Raw genomic sequence first — 17,857 nt, forward strand, 5'->3', positions numbered from 1 at the left:
GTGACATTACAAAAAACAATAATTGCTAAAATAAATTTAATTTGTAGTTCTAAATAAATTCTAAATGCATTTAGGATGTTTTTTACTCACTTTATGTCTCTTCCCTGATGTTATTTCTCTCTCCAACAACGTAGGTTACAATTATATTAGCATGACCAATTATGCAAATTAGGCAGTGACGTCATTTAGCGACTTCTAGCAACTTTTAGGACAGCCAATAGCGATTTTCCTTACTGAGGAGTTGGCAACACTGTTTGCCGCATGTCTGCCCCTGCTTTCCTGTCCTCTCTTCACCGTCTATTGAATACAGTTGATATAAAAAAATATGGTTTTATTAATATAAAATTGAATAACAAAAATAGAGAAAATCATAAATTCAAAATATTTTTTTGGTCCAAAAGAAATGCGTCTAATTCATACCAAGGTTTTTTGTTTTGTTTTGTTTTTTTGTTTTGTTTTGTTTTTTTTTTTTTTTTTTAATGAATAGGATGCAGACAAAAAGATATTAAAGTAAATCTATAGTTACAGACTGTATTAAAACAAATCGAAGGCTCATGTTTGCCTTTCTTTTTCTCTTTGTATTTATTTGTTTGTTGGTGCTGCGTTTTTGTGGTCTCTTTTGGAGGCGGGTAGTTGTCAGCTAATGCTAATGCTAGCTAGCTAGCTCAGTCTTATTTAAACAGAGAATTAGTGTGTTAGCATGTAGTGATCACAGCAGCACTGTAAAGTAGGCTCCTGCACTAAACTAGAAGTTTGATTAAGATTTTTCACTTTTAGCATAGAGCTTGTTTACCTCTAGACTGGATGTGTCGAGCACCTTTATGTGTAGTTATCAGAAAGAGTAAAAGTTAAAAGGAGTTTTTTTTCCATTACTGTCTTTTAATTAGCACCAAAGCCCTCTACTGTCTTATTCACTAATGACCTTTGAAATAGCATTGACTGACAGAGACAGCACAATTTTCCTTTTCTCTTGGTCTCAATAACACACACACACACACACACACACACACACACACACACACACACACACACACACACACACACACACACACACACACACAGTGTGACGGAGGTCACTTTAGCCCTAATTGCGTTTCTGGATGAGAATGCTGATTGTGAATTTTCAGTAAGAAATTGACATCTCTGCTACAATCACACCTGCCAGATGCGTCCAATTTAACTTTCTTCATAATAAATTCTAACCCTGCTTAATTGACGACTCAGAATCTCATCAGCTGAATTTTAATGGGTTTTAAGAAAAATGTCTGACATGGAAGAGAAAGAATTCGATTATTTTTTTCATAAGCACCCTAATGAGACTAGCTTTCAATCACTGATTTATGTTGGAGAGAAGAGGAGATGAGAAGCGCTGGACTCTGTGGGGCTTTGCCAGTTTTCTTGTTCGGCCCAGGAGCTTAAAAGAAAAATGATTAAGCTTATTAGACAGAGAGCTCTATCGAAATTCACAAATGGATTGATGTTATTTTCTTGGCTTTGTTAAATGGAAAAACCTCTGCAGATAAGAAAATAATAATTAAGGGACAATACTACTGTTGTGGATGTGTGAGGCTTTCAGATGCCAACTTGAAAAAGATTGTCTTTTTGAACATAGCAAAAAAACTGAGCTTGGTGTACCCTGTGTGATTTTGCGCTATTCCACATGAGAGATGATCAAAGTGAAATAATTGTGATGATTTCTTTAGTTTTGTTTGTATCTTGTTTGTTTTTTGTTTTTTATAATCTGTTATATCTTGTAAAGCACTTTGTGATTTCTATCTAGAAATGTGCTATATAAATAAAATTTTACTTACTTACTTACTTTTTTTTCCTCCAGAGCAGTAGTCTTTTGTTGCACAGTGATGGTGAAAGTTGGCTGTTGCATCTTGTCTTGTGATCAGAGATGGCCTGGGATCAAATGAAGGTTGGCCATCTCACAGCGTGACTGCTGCTTTGACCCGTGTCAACTAACAAAACAACAAAAATTGGGCATAAAATGATTTCACTCCATATCACACTGGTGCAAATGGTAAAAATCCCCAAAACAACCTGATATGAATAGACGAAGGTAAAAACAGAGCTCTGTTTGTGTCGGGGATGAAGAAGCATCATTTGTTTTGTGTGAACTAGCTGTAATGAAGACCAGGAGGGTGTAGCAAAAAAAAATTATTTGAGGAACTTTTTGCATACATCATACATTTGACATACATCAAAGTACGCTGTATGGGGACCGTAATCATGGCTTAGAGCAGTGGTCCCCAACCCCCGGGGACCGGTACCGATCCGCAAGAGTTGAGGCTCAGGTGTGAAATTTATGGTTTTCGGGTTTTTTATCGTTAACTCAGTTTCCCTGGGTCTTTTCCCGTGTTGTAGTTGTGTGTCTTATTTTGAAAGAAATATTTACCCATTACCATAGCGACCAGAGAGCATTAAGGGGCAGAGAGGAGGATGTTACTCTCAATGTTGTTGACGCATTTCAAGAGGACGCTGCTAATAAAGTTACACAATTACACAGTGAATTCATGTTTATTATTATATTTACAAAATACCACAGTTTTTGTCTTGATCGTATTGTTTTATTTTACTATATTTATCCGCGACACTTTAAAGGCCGGTCCATGAAAATATTGTCTGACATTAAACTGGTCCCTGGGGCAAAAAAAGTTTGGGACTGCAGCCTTAGAGTTCCCAAATCCTGTTTTTATGTCGGGAATGTTATTGCCGAACTGCCCTGCATCCCTTAAATATTGCAATTACTTCTAAATGACATACCTGCTTTTAATAACTCCTCATTTAATTTGATTAGGTCTTGTACTCAAAGAGTTATGCAGACTTTGGTGTAATTTATTCTGTGTTTTGTTGCAGCTGCGTTCATGACATAGGTGCTGTCATTACGCACTTCTTTTTTTCTCACTTATGAGATGTCTGAAGTAGTGTGAAATTTGAGCTGGTGAACGGTATCTTAACCGGCACTCATTAACCAAGCTGTTGTGCTGTAGTTAGAATAATTGTTTTCTGATCACTGCGTCTGACAAGACGAACAAAAGGTTAATGACTGCAGCTGTGCCGCGAGATCACAATGGCATTTAAGATGAGCGATGACAAAGAAGGGTAGCGACCTGTCTTTGTTTAAAGCATTGTGACTGCGTGAAACCGCCAAGCATTTTCCACAGAGCCGATGCAAATTCAATAGATGTGGGTTCGGGACACATTAGTCTTGACCGTGATTCGGTTCGAGGGAAGCACCCCTGCATCCTAATGCCTCCTGGGAGTTGCAGTTTCAGCTGTAGGTGTTGTTGAGACCTGTCAGGCAGCCCGCACTCTGTCCCCTCCTGAACTCCATCCCCCAGAGAGCCACTGCCTCCCACAGCTCAGAGCGATTCATATCCCACGCTCTGGATGACCCAGAAGAACCACCGAGCCAAGTACATGAGTGTACACATTTACACACTCTCATCAACCACTGTAGCTGTGGGCTCTAGTACTTCCAAACATAAACAACATTGGTCACTGATTTGTGCACATCCGAAATTAAAACTCATCATTAATGTGTATTCTTTACACAAGTTGAACACACACACAAAGATCCACTTAATGTGAACGCATCCTACTCTAAACAAAACTATTAGATGATCTCATGCGCAAACTCAACAGTTTGTCAGGAAACACAAATAAACAGGCACACTAACACACACACAGACGAACACAGTCAATCTAGTCTCACAATACACACACACACACACACACACACACACACACACACACACACACACACAAAAACAAGCTGTTGACTCAGATACACACTCTTTGGGAAGATCACAGCATTTCCTGTATGAGCACACACCACCATCTCCAAACATCTGAAAGCTTGTAAACAGCAATATGTTTTGGAAGAGAACATGGGAACATGACACTTGGCGTGGTCGTCCCGAGACAACGCTCTGGCTTTTTAAACACTTCTAACCTTTTATAATCCGTGTCTCCTGCGTGGTCTGATGGCTGCCCTTTCAGCTAATCAAATGAGCTCGTGGAAATTTCCAGAGGTTATTTTTATTGTCATAACGTCGTGTCTTGTGTACAAGCGCGGGCTGCGGTGTTTTCGTGCGCGCTGCCCCTGTTGGAGGTTGTTATTTGGACCTTGGCCCACCGCCCACACACTGGAACTTTTCAGAGTGAAGAGTTTTAATGGAAGGCATCCACTAACGCTGGGGTTTCTCAATAGGCTCTTCCTCTTATTGTTGTTCCCACACAGAGCCTGCTGCTCTGCGTTATGGTTGAGATGCACTGACAGTAAAGCAGGGCTGCCTGATTAGACTTGTGGCGATAATTCACATTAATTCACAATGGGATGATAATGGAATCTGTTTCTTTTATTAGCCCACATTGTTTGAGACGTAAAATTTGTTCCAGCAAATTTACATCAATCATCTCCAAACTGTCTTCTTCCTCAGCCTTTGCCGTTAGTCTTTAACAGCTAGAGCCGAGGGTTTCTTTTGTTGTTTGTTTGTTTTTTGTTTTTTACATAAGTATGAAAGTGGAACTTTTCCATTGAAAAGTAAAAAACAAAAAGGTACAACAATGCTTTGACGCCCTGGTGTATGACCCGTTCCTCAGATATGCCCCTCCACGTCCGGCGCAGCAGTGACCCTGCTCTGATGACCATCAATGGGCCGTTCAGCGGCGGTGAGTCACGGGTCCAACCAGATGAGACGCCATCAAGGAAGAACCCAACCCGCTGGTCGACCACCGCTGGCTTCCTGAAAGCTCGCCACTCGTCTGGCACAAATAGCCTGGAAAGGAAGGTTGGTGCTTGGATGTCAAAACCAGACATGGCTTTGCGCTAGCTAATTTTGAATAATTTGACGGTAATGAAGGAAATTGCACACACAAAACTGCATGAGGGATGCCATTGTCTTTTTAGTACAAATGCACTAAAGGTTCCTTTGCATCTGTTATATATCAACATCTTGTTTTCGTCACCATAGAACTCCTTAAAAGCTGCTTTATGGCTTTTTGTACTTTCCCAAGATGAAACTGATCACATTGAACATTTGCACCCTTCTGCTCGGTTTGTGCCTAAAGCCACATACCTCCACACTGTTGTTTAAGATGCACCACCCAATAAGTGTGAATAAACATCATCGACTAAGAGATGCTCGTTGTATCTAGCTTGCTTTTATTTAACCACAGAAGCCACAACTCTGCTATTTGGACATCTTTGATTTTCTTGTTTTTGTAGCTCTGCTGAGCCACAGATAGACTCACTTTAATTCCAACATCTTCTGTCTCTCCTTTTCTTTTTGTAAAAGTAACTGTTTAATGTTTTGCTCCGAGCCCACCAGACACCCACCGACTTGTATTTGTCAGTGTGAAGACTAGGGCTTCCACGATTAGTCGACTAGTCACGATTACGTCGACTATCAAAATCGTCGACGACTGATTTAATAGTCGACGCGTCGTTTGAAGTAGTAGGAATTAAGAGTGTAATAACGGACTGAAACAGAAGATGGCAGCACTGCATGTACAAGGATGCCAGCTGCCGTTAAACCCCGAAGAAGAAGACTGTGTCCCAGAATTCATAGCGCGGCCCATTGCGGCCCTGCTCAGTTTTCAACAATGGCAGCAGCTAGTTAGTTTTAATGTTACTTTTATTATTCTTTCTGGGTCACAAAATTAAAGTTTAACATATTTTCAGGCGAGAATGTAACTGTGTAAACCTCAAATATCGGCTCAGTTTATCAAGACACCACATATTTTTAAAAGCGCGCCGACGTTTTCGGAGACGTCTGTTACCCACTAGCTCGATAGCGAGCCGGGGGCAAGGCTCACTAGAGCCAGTGAGAACACCGGACTCCCAGCAAATCGTTTTCAAACCCACCACCGTCTTTCGCTACTCAGGTTAAACATATATAAGTCACTTAGATAACTTAAAAATGTTATTGTTTGGCTTTCTTTAGTATTTTATTTGTTCCTGAGTAAATCGGTTTGGCTGAGATTAAAGTTATAGTTTTTACACAGCTGAATAAACATCAAGCAGACAGCTGATTATCAGAAGTGTGAGATGCTCGAGAATATACTCAGATGTACACACACCAGCTCACAACTATAAAGTGGTCCGGTCTGTCTTTAAAAAGACTTGTGAACAAATTCAGCGCAGGTTGATTAGCCTTTATTGTTAAGGTTTTAATGCTTGATGTGCATTTTTCAGTAAGAAAAGAAACATTTACTTAACAAAAAGCAGACATGGCATATGTCTGAGAAATGTAGTAACAGTATTAAAAGTAAAAACTAAAACTATTCCTTTTTTTTTTTTTTTCTTGTAGGGTAAAGGGATGGACACGTACCGCAGTCTGCCACGAGATGCTGGGACCTGGGCCAATCAGAGAGAATTCCAGAGAGAGACAGCACGGTCATCGCTCAGCGCCAATCATCCCATGGTGGACCGCTGGCTGGAGAGACAGGAACAGGTAGGAGTTTATTTCTGCATGTGTACTACCAGGGCTTTCCTTCAAAGCAGTGCATTCTGTCTGTGTATTGTTCCCAAAGTGTGTGTGGAAAGTGAAGACATGAGGATTAATCAACTGTTCCGGAAGAAAGCACTGCATCTGTTAGACTTTTATGGCTTTACATGACGCGCACACCTGATAAGTTCAACTCTCCAGGTCAAGAGATTTATAGCCAGTTCTACCCTGAGACTACCCATCAGGCCCAGGCTCTTTGAAAGCCTGTCTGAGTGGCCTAGATCCACTCCAGAGCCTGAGCGCAGTTCTATCACTCCCTTTGGATCTCTGCAGAAAGGTTAAAAAGTGAAGAATTTCTACCATAAATCCACAATGAGCGAGCAGCTGAGGATGGGGAAATAACATAATGTTGATATAGTAAATAACATAAGCACCCGTAGTACATGTGGTTTTGTTTAACTGGATCCCCAGAACATTGCCGAGTTGGGATCTTTTCCCACTGGGGTCATGTATGCCATGAAGTATAACATGGAGTTTTTCGGAATATCACGATAAATACTGATGACTCTGTATGATCTGCATGTATCCTTTGGATTGTATTCGGTTTGGAAATGAACAGTTTTCAGTTTCATAGCTTCAGGATGTTTTTCTGTTGGTTGGCCTTTCAGCTTTGCACTAGTAGAACTGTTTAGCTTTGATGACTTGGGTTTAAAGTCGAGTCCTGTGTTGAAATAATGATGATCTCTTGTGTAATGCAGAAGATGAAACGGAAGTAAACAAAGCAGTCGATTCGGCTTTGATCCACAATCGTTGTGAAAACTGAGCGTTCATTAAAATGTTTCACTTTAATGCCCATAGTGTAAACTGAACATATAAAGACTAGCATCAAAGTGTGGTTGTGGAGATGAGCTAATCTTGGGTTTGAATGCGTCACGTTTAATGGATTTAGATTCTGTGTCTCTTGGTTTGTCAGCTCTTAACGCTAAACACATGGCCAATTGAAAATGTTGAATTTTATTAACATTCAGGCCGTTTCTTCATGCTCATGAAGAAATCCAACATCATCAGCGTTTTTTTTTTGTTTTTTGTTTGTCACCCAACAAAAAAGTAACAAATTCAAACTATTTATTTGTTTGTTTGTTTTTCGTTTTCATGCACATGTGCTTTACAATTAGCTAAACCTTGCCTACGCTGTGCTCTGGTGGAACCTCATTAAGAAATAATCTGTGTCATAATTTCCTGGTGCTCGTTCTGTAATAGCCAGAACAATTTAACCCGTTTCTCAGAAGCTTTAAAAGCAGTTTGAAACTGTTTATGGATTAATGTTGATTTATTGTCTTAAACACTTAGATTCTCTGCAAAGTGCCATTTAGCTTAAAGTGGTTGCTTCCTTTGTTGTTATATAAGGTCTTTCGTAAACTGGTTGATGGGTTAAATGTACAACAAGTTGTCACCATTTATTAGTTTGGGGCTGCGCCGTTTTCCTCCTTCCGCCTTACAACAGGTTTTAGTTTGATGGGGATTAAGTGATGGGATAAGTGCAGGATGTGTAGTTGGTATTAATGACCTGCTGAAAGCCATCTGCCCTCCTAAAGTCACACACATGCACACTCGAGCACGTGTTCCCCAACCATATGTTCATCCTGACAGCTCCCACAATGACAGGACCCTCTACAATATTCTGTGTGGCCTTGGAGTGTGTGAGTGTGTGTCTGTCTTATTTGAAGCTGTCTCTCTCCTTGTGATGGAGAGAGACAGCTTTTTTTTGTGCTAGCTCTGCAAGAGCTCAGGTGGAGTGTGTGTGTGTGTTTGTGTGTGTGTGGCCGAGCAGAAAAAAACCCAATGAAACGGTTTGAATCTTGTTACATTACATCATATGTAAAGTTGGACTGGTTTTTGCAGTGTTACAAACGCAGTCTTGAGACCTCACGAGTTGCTTGTGTTGGCCGACTCTGCACGGGAACCCTCTGTGTGCAGGGTTGTATCACATTGATTTAAGCTCCAGTTAGCTTACTTTGTTCCAGGAAGGATGGTGCAACTTTAGTGCATGATGAGAAAAGCCTTGATTTTGTTCCGGACTTTTACTGTAATCAAATGAAAGAATATGAGATATACCAGACCAGGGGGATGGGGTGGCTTGTGTTTGAAGCTAAAGGCTGCTGGTATACACTTGATTATAGACCGTGATTGCTGCTTTATTAAGTTTAAAATGCTCTCGTTTGTCTTATTCTATTGTTGCATTGACCGAAACACTGTTCATCGCTATATTTCATTTTGTTAGTCTGAATTTAAATGAAAAGGAGACATTTCTTTGTTTTATATAGAAATGCAACCCTTTAAACCAGACCTGGCCCTCTGAGAAGTTTTGTCTTTAGACATCACGTCTGAATTATGAAATAGCACAAAGTCTGCTGCCTGTTTAGGTAAAAACAAATGTTCATTTTTAGCTTTGCATTTGTATTTTTTTTAATTGTTTGATTCAAAGTTGAAAAATTACCCATTTATCTTATACTAAAGTTGAAGTGTGCCGCTGGATTTATCTACTATGTAAAACAATGCTTTTAAGGTGGAATAGTGTTAGCATTAGCATAACTGAAAAACTAGCTTCATACTGAGCTTTGTTGATGAAAGCCCTCTGTGAAGTGAGCGTGTGCCTTTACCTCCTGTTGGGTTCAAAAAAGATTTTTTTTATGTGGATTCCTTGTTGCTAAGTGCATTTAGCTTTACCACAGTAAAGGCATTTTTGATTAACTTTGAAAACCTGCAGAGTAGCTAGGTCAAAGCAGGAAGTGTTGGATAAAAATTTAAGTCGACAGAACATGTGCTGTGCTTGGGGTGCAGCTCATCTAGTAACCGATAAAGGGAAAAGTCTTGTTGAAATCAACCAAAACCAGGAGTGCAAAAAGAGAGCAGTCTGAATCCTGAGATTATTTGTGCATATGCCATCATTATTTTAAACTTTAAAAACATTTAATATGAGCATCTACTTCCACTTTGACTATAGCAAGACGGTGCCATTTAATTATCAGTTGTCACTTTCAGCACCGTCTTCGTACACAGTGTAACAGACTTTTGATTGACCTTTGCTCAGGCTGAAGGAAAGCCATCTCACTAGACTCCATGTGAAAATCACAATGATCAAGTTAAAAAAAATCCCCTCCCTAAAGAATGCAACTAAATAAGTGAGTGACTGAGATTTCAGCTTTAATTCATTTGTACACACCCACACAGTGCTGAAGCAAGAAAAATCACCTATATAGGTGTAACATGGATATGCTTGACCTTTGATATTATAAAAGGTCAACATTTAACTACCAATTAAACATACAACATTTAGGTCCATACCTCTGTGTGCGCATGTGTATGTGTATGTATAGTGCGAGCAGCAGGAAACATCCTGGGCAGGTTGCCAGTCTGACGCAGGGCTAACACAGCGAGACAGACAACCACTCACACTCAGCTTGACACCTATGGGCAATTTAGAATCACCAGTTAACCTAACCCCACTAACTGCGTGTCTTTGGGCTTTAGAAGGAAGCTGGTGTACCTGGAGGGAACCCACGCATACACAAGAACATGCAAACTTTACACATAAAGACGCTAAAACCCTACATCCTACCCTAACCCCAGCAATCCCTGGCCAACATGGGTCATTAAAAAATAACACCACACATTAGCAGAATATAGACCAAAAGAAAAAAACTGTAGAGTTTGAAGTTATCGTGGTGCATAAAAACCTGTGGGAGAAACTGCAGCAAGGGTGTGATTTTTAAGCATCTTCTCTTAATAGTGCTGATTTGGAATATTTCATGTATTTTTAATGGATGTACAGCTTCTGTGTAGTTCCTAAACTTCCTCTTGAGAAGCAAGAAGAATCCCTCCACGGCACAATTAGCCCAGAAAGCCATTTTCCAGCAGTGTATAAAACCTTTGTTAACAATATAAAATAGAATGGTGTGGTGAAGAAGAATAGCAGAGCAAGAATAGAATATGCAGTGATTTAATTAGAATAGAGCAGCTCGGAATGATGAATTAAGCAAAGCAATTTCCTCAAGTTAGTTTCATCTTATCTTTCCGGAATGAATAACGTCGAACAGACGAGTACGAAAATGAAGAGAAGAATTAGAATAGAGCATCATATATTGGAGTAGGCCTATTTTACTCCTGAGGAGAATTCAGCCTCTCTCATAACAAAACGCACAGAACAGGGCATAGCTTTGCACTGAAGTGAGCCAGATTGAATTGCATTGAAATGAATGAAACTATTCTCTGTTCCAAAGTGGTTAATTGTGCGTGCCTGGAGCAGCACTGGCAGCTTCCTGACACACAGCTAAAAAAAAAAAAAAATTGAGCTGCAATAGTTTTGAGCAGCGTTCACAAGCCCCCTAAACTACCAGCCTCCTTTGGCAACAGGTAGGGGGTCGCCATGGCAACAGCGAGCTGTCATTCGAGTGTGTATTAATGAGAGCCGGGTGGAGGTGCCGAGGCTATGCAGAGAAAAGAGGCCTGCACTGTGCTGCCGTCTGCGTTTGTGTGTATATTCATGAGTCGTGAGGGCATTTATGGATCTTTGCATCTGTGTGTGTGCGTGTGTGTTTATGCATTAACATGTCTGTGGCATCGTCTGTGTGTGTGTATGCGTTGTGTGTATGTTTTGTGTGTCAGCTGTGAGCAGGTGTCAAAAATCCAAACAGTTTTCGAGTGGGTTGCAAATCAACCAATTAAGAGGAAATACCAAAAGTCACTGAACCACCTGCAGTGTTAGTGAGCTGAACCCTGACAACACACACACACACACACACACACACACACACGCATGCACGCGTACACACTCTCACTGTAACATGTCAGGGTCAGTCTTCGACGGCGGTCTCTGAGGACTTGCAGGTCAGTGCATGTCTGCTTCTGTTTGGTGCACTGGGTGTATTTCTTTTTAATATCTGGCATCTGTGTTTATGTGAATTGCACTTGTATGTAGTTTTGATACAAAACTGTATATTTGTCTGCGTTTATTTGTCCATTAAATGTCAGCAAATTAATAAATTGTAATAAATTGATTTAAAAAAAAAAAGATCAGATTGGTGGATAAAAAAAGTAAAGAACTCCAAATCACAATTTTACAATTCAAATAAAGGCTCCTTTTATTTCTACCTAAAAATTCAATAACTGAGAACTGGGATGAACAACTCACAGGACCGCAGTGAGCTTCTTTCTGTGCATGTGTAATATGCCTGGAGCCCTTCCCTTGACATTCCTGATACCCAGAGCTGGAGCTTCCATAGTGTTAATGCAGGAAATGTAGTTTCTCTTCTCAACTCATTTCTAACACTCATACATATCATTAAACTCAGGCATAATGTTGTTTTTGGGGGTTTTTTTTCTATTAGTTGAAGTCGTAAACAATTTTAATTCTATTTACTTATTTAATTTGTTTACAATTGTTGTTGTATCTGCATATTTATGCCACGATTAGAAGGAGTAATCTGCTTACTCCGTATTCTTATTAGGATTGTTTCATACTTTTAGGTGAGTGGTGGACTGTGGGCTAGTTTAAAACAATTACCATTTGATAGCAAGACTTCTTTCCAGACAACTATAACATAAAGTCAAATGATTTTGGAAGAAAATGCTTTTGATTTTTCTATCAGCAGCTCCAGGGGTGCTCGCTACAGACTATCTACTGACAAAGCTGCAGCCGCCATGGCCTCAGAAACAGTACAGACCTCATTAAACTGGCTGTAGCCTTTAAAAAAACTGAGAATTTTTTTTCAAAATGTAATATTAAAAGAAAAAAAATCCTTGGTAGCATAAAGCAGCTCAGTGTATCACAGCATGTGATGCAGCGATCACAGAAGCTTGTTTTGCTGCTGCGTGTCCTCAGCCATTAGACTGCTGGGGGACCAGGTTATCTTTCATGGTGGGATGGAGGCTTCACACGGCTCACTGGGGATGTTGTTGTTACAGACATTCTGACGGTGGATCTGCTCACACACCTACAGACCTGTGCAGGAATGTCAGTGCTTTTGCATATCTGCACTGTGAGCTTTGCTACACACGAGTAACATGCTACATTGCAAGCTTGCAGATACTAGCACAATGTTATGATCCGTCCACATGATAAACGTACACGAAGATTTCATTAAAACACAGAAGTACCTTATACTTATATTATGGATTCAAGGCACTCCTTAGCCAGAGTGATCAAGGCCGTGTGCACACCTACACAATAAAAGCAAATTACACTCGAAGTGTGCACAAAAACAAAAATGTGTAAGCACGCACACAAACGCACATTCCTCTGCTGCTTTGCTGTTAACAAGCCTCCATGCATTGTGTGTAGTGGAGGGTTGAGTCCCTCAGGTGCACAGTGCAGCTTTAGCAGGATAAATCATGCAAACCTGAGCCGCACAGTCATAAATCACCTCAGACTGTGTGAGACTGTGTTCGTATGTGCACTGAAACCTGCATGTTCAAGTTTTGTGGCATGTCTGTGTCTCTGTGTATATGATTTTCTTTTATTTTGTTGTTTTTTGTTTTTTTTCATTTGTGCAGCTGTCTGGTGTACATATCATTTTCTGTGTGATGGTTCAGGAGATTTGTGGGTGCATACTATAGAGTCTGTGTGTGTGTGTGTGTGTCTGTGCGTTAATAAGACAGATGAAAGTGATGGGTGAAAGCAGTACGATCAGTGCAAACAGATTCTGTGCAAGCGACCAGTAGGTGCTGCTGTGGAGCTTAGATTGAAGGTGTTTCCTTCTGTTTTTGTACAATATGTTGGTGTGGTGTAAATGAGTGTATCGATAAATGCTGTAGGTGTGTGTTTGCAGATGTGTGAACAGTGTTAATCTGCTGTCACCTTGTTATAATGAGCCTCTAATCTTTTTTTCTTCTCACTCTTCCAATGTTATTATTTTAATTTGAACTTTGTTATTCTGTCTCATACATCATAACCCTCATGTCCATGCACACTGTAGGTAATTACAGTCTTCTTTTCATTCAATCAGCTTTCCTTTCTTTCTCATCTTAACATTTGTGCTCATTAGCTTTGATGTCCACTCGTCAGACATGACATACACCTACCACAGCATACTGTCATTTATACATTTTTCCTTTTTACTTATAGTAGTGCTAATTTAGAAAAAAAAATCTCCACAGCACAGATAAAACTATGCTTTTCTAGAACTAAATGGCTTCATTAACACTTGTAAAGAGTACTAGGAATAGTATACGGATACAGTTATGTGAAAAAGAAAGTGCACCCTCTTTCAGCTGTGACATTTTATGTATTAGGACATAATGGAAATAATAATCTGGTCCTCTGCAGGTCTTAAAGATGATGTAAATACAACCTCAGGTGAATTATTACACCATGTTGTTAGTTATTTAACAATAATTAAGCCAAAATGCAGAATGTGGAAAAAAGCTGAGTTTACCCTTCCTGCTTCCATAGGAATTAAGGTGGTAAGTAGCAGCCAGGTGCCGCTAATCAGATCTGTTTAATTAATTCATCATCAGCAAGTGTGAGCGCACCTAGAAAAGCAGGACTCTTGACAGTTTGCTGGACTGGAGCCTTCAAGTGTTAACACAGTGACATCAGCAATGATCATAAAGAAGCAATTGTTGCTGTCCATCAATCTGGGAAGGGTTGTAAGAACATTTCAGAACTATTTGAAGTGCGTCATTCTAAAGTGTGAGAGATTATTCGCAAGAGCAAAACATTTGAGACTGCTTCCCAGGAGTGGATGCCCCACCAAATTCACCAAGTCACCAAGGTCAGACCGTGCATTGTTCAGAGAACCTGCAAAAAATCCTGAAAAAACCCAAGAACTATATCTCAGACTCTACAGGCCTCAGTTAGCATAGAAAACGTCAGCACAAACGGCCACACATTAAACTGTCAGGCTAAATGGTGGAGGGGCAATGATTTTGGCTTGCTTTGCAGCCAGAGGACTTGGGAGGCTTGCAGTCATTGAGTTGACCGTGACCACTTCTGTATGCCAAAGACTCAATCTGTCTGACAGAGTGTGTCATGCAACAGGACAAGGATCCCAAGCACATCAGCAGATCTACAGCAGGAATGGCTGGTGGGAAAAAGAATAAAGACAGAATCAAGTGAATGGTCCAGTCAAAATCCAGACCTCAACCTGATTGAAATGTTGAGGCAGGACCATAACAGAGCTGTGCAGACAAATCTCAATAAACTAAAGCAAGGTTGTGGAAAGAGCCAAAATTCATCTAATAATATGAAAAGAGCACAGAAAATGCTTACTTTAAGCTATTACTGCTAAAGGGACTTCTACAAGTTGTAAATCATTGAGTGTACTTTGTTTTTCGCACACTGCACCTTCATTCTGGCTTAATTTTTGCTAGATAAGATGAAGATGAAATCTTTTATTTGCCTTTTTCACACAGTCACCAGGTCTGGGTGCATATCTGGGGGGAATCTTACAGTCAAATAATACAAATATAAAACAAAACGCACACAGAGGAAAAGGTTTGATTTTTAAGAGCTAAAGATAAGAACAAAGAGGCATGTGTCAAGTAACTGACATATTGCCAGTTATGCAATTGTAACTAATGACAGAGTAATATGGCATGTTTACTATCTAAGGACATATCTACCTAATTGTCATACCACCTCCTCTTTCTTTCACATACTTGTGAACAAAAGATTAAATTCATTTATATCTAGTAATCTGGTATTGTGACAAGACTGGCTATGTCTAACAGGAGGCTCTTCTTACACTGTGAGAAGTTGAAATACGATCCAGGAAGTATATGGAATATCTCCATGAGCTTGCAGTGTTAACATACTGGCAGTTATTTATCATCCATCTCAATGATCATGAGGTTAAAAGCAGAATAATGCTATCAGTCCCATTGCCAGCTCACATGTGCTTACAGAAATTTCTTTTAATTCTGTATTTTTCCCATAGAGCCAAAGCTGGCCTTTCTGCAGCTCATGTTTCAACTTTAAACAGACTTGAACTGTGAGAATGAAGTCTCAGATGTTTATGTACTTAGCCAAACATGATCAAAGTGACCTTGAAATGACGGTCTGCTGGTTGTGACCAGCTATTGCTAGCTTGTTTAAGCAGTGTGGTTGTTAATTTTGTGTAGTAGTTGTTTCATGTTCCGTGGGAGGAGTTGTTTTTATTAATTATATTCATACACAGAGAGATGGTTTCATTTTATTCTTTTTCCTGTATTTCTAAAGGCCTCTGAGGAGGAGTGATGTTGCTGTTGTAATAATAAGAAGGTTACAGTAACAGTTTCTTTCACACATGACTGAAGGACAAGGACATCACGCTTACAGCCTCAAAGCCACCTGGAATAACCGCCCGTGTTTGACTTGCATGTCTCCGTCCTTCATTTACAAACGTCTCCACGTGTGAAATCCAATCTCACATATTCATCATTGTTTATTTGACATGTGCTTCCGCTGCTGTTGATTGAACAAATTCTTTGCTTAAACACCCCCCTCCTCTTTTTTTTCTTCCTCTGCTTCAATCAGGAAGACGTTTAGTTGAGTAGAATTAGCGTCAGCTTTTTTTAGAGCGACACATCGTAACTCCAAAAAACTTTCCATTTCACTTCATCTTTCCGTTCTCACAGATCCCGCTCCTCATCTCTCTCTATTGATCCTCCTCTTCTCTTTGCTCTTTATATCCCGTCCTCACATCAGTCCCTTTGTTTTGACTCCTCTCATTTCTCTTTTCTTTCTGTCTGTTCTTTGGTCCTCCACTCCTCATCACCTTTTGGTTTTAATATGACAGAGAGCTGTGGGAGCCCAGATCTTTTCCAGCCGGGAGGGACGCAGGGAGAGAGCCAGAACAGAGAGACGGAGGAGAGATGAAAGACAGCTCTCCCCCTCTTGTGGGTACACAGTTTTCCCAAAGGGAGCTCCATCTTAGGCTGCAAGCTGCTGTCAGGACATTGCAGGCACACACGCGAGCATGTAATTCCATGTTGCTCACCTGCTACCAAGAAGTAATTACACCTAAAAGAGACCTGCGCTGGTTGGACAGATGGTAGCTCTTTCTCAAAACTTAATCCACCTGTTGCCTGTTGATGTTCAGGAAGGGTTAGAAACACATACAGCAGAGACTGAAATCCAAGATAAGGATCTCAGTTTTGTACATCTGCAGCGCTCTACGGGCTCCGTGAGCAACAGAGTTTATCGGCGGTCTATAAAACGATCAAAGACAGATGAGAAGGATGACAACAGCAGGTGCCAGCTGTTATCAGAGGAGAATCAGAGATCTGACAAAAGAGGGACGGAGCTGATTATTGACGTCTGTTGTGCTCTGGAAATGAAACCTGCCCACCGAAGAGTCGAGCAGATTGTCCTGAAATGAAGGACGACGAGTACACATCCAAAACAGCTGATCTCAAAACCTGCAAGCAGGTTCAAAGTGCATTTTTCTAACCATCTGAATAAAACTGTAATAGTGAATATAGATGAAACTTTTTTTCATCCCTGGGCTTTAGCCTCCAGAGTGATTTGCCAGTTCACTACAAATTAATTTATTTTGCCCTCATTTGCAAAACACGAGAATTTCAATTTGTTAATTAGCTTAGTTTTGATTTCTGTCCAGAAAGGGTCCAGAACATGCAGAAAACTTTATAATAAATGCAAATCATCAGTTGACAAGACCAAAAAATTTCAAATGTGTGACATGCTGTAAGCCCTAGGTGGATTTTTCTAAAATGTAAAAATAAATTATCAAATTTTGAAATTGGGGCTTAATTTAAATTACAGTTCCCTGAATTTTAATAGTAAGAATAAACACTCTTATATATGCACTATATTCAGTCATAGCTCAGCTAAAGTTTTTGACTCATCAACGGTGCTGTGAGAGTTACAGAAGTTCTGCTGAAGGTACCAAACGCATTGCTGCAGGAAGGAAAAAGCCAGAGGGAGACGATAGAGAGAAGTTTTGTTTTTCCCCTTGACTTGTTTATATAGACACACTCTTCTCAGCTGCAGCCATTACAGTTTGAGTCAGTCAGAATAATGGCTTTCAATCTGACATCTCTACCGCTGTGTGTGTGTGTGTTTCTTGTCACTATTATCTATAGCTCCCTTCCTCTCAGAGGGGTAGTTTGGTCAGCTTTACCTGTTATTTTGCTCTATTGCAGCGGCTCTATCGGGAGTGTCATCTTGGTAAATGGTGCATCACATAACAAGCTGTGTGACTGGCCACGGCCCATGCTGCTCTGTTGTAAGGGCATATGGCGAATACACCACGAAGATTAGACCTGCGGTAGCTCTAAGACCTCTGATGAAAGCACACAAATGAATAAAAACTTCTTCAAGTTTGACGTAAATTTCTATAAAGAAAACGCTGTTTGGGTTTTTGTTACTGTGGCAGCTAAAAGGTTGACGTTGTAACATC

The 17,857-nt window shown here is 40.2% G+C and overlaps 1 protein-coding gene across 6 annotated transcripts in view; it reads left to right on the forward strand.

The window, feature by feature from the left end:
- The window catches only part of pard3ab (par-3 family cell polarity regulator alpha, b), a 285,627-nt gene that overhangs the window by 86,205 nt on the left and 181,565 nt on the right, over positions 1 to 17,857 (forward strand). For all 6 annotated transcript variants that reach the window (XM_085439578.1, XM_085439579.1, XM_085439583.1 and 3 more), the window contains exons 4-5: positions 4,612 to 4,799; positions 6,321 to 6,464. In XM_085439578.1, the coding sequence (XP_085295704.1) occupies positions 4,612 to 4,799; positions 6,321 to 6,464 (332 nt within the window). The remainder of the gene's footprint in view (positions 1 to 4,611; positions 4,800 to 6,320; positions 6,465 to 17,857) is intronic.

Source organism: Copadichromis virginalis, linkage group LG18 (genome assembly GCF_057382275.1).
Source record: "Copadichromis virginalis isolate Kocher_CV1m ecotype Utaka linkage group LG18, C_Virginalis_male_GT1.1, whole genome shotgun sequence".
Taxonomy (NCBI): domain Eukaryota; kingdom Metazoa; phylum Chordata; class Actinopteri; order Cichliformes; family Cichlidae; genus Copadichromis; species Copadichromis virginalis.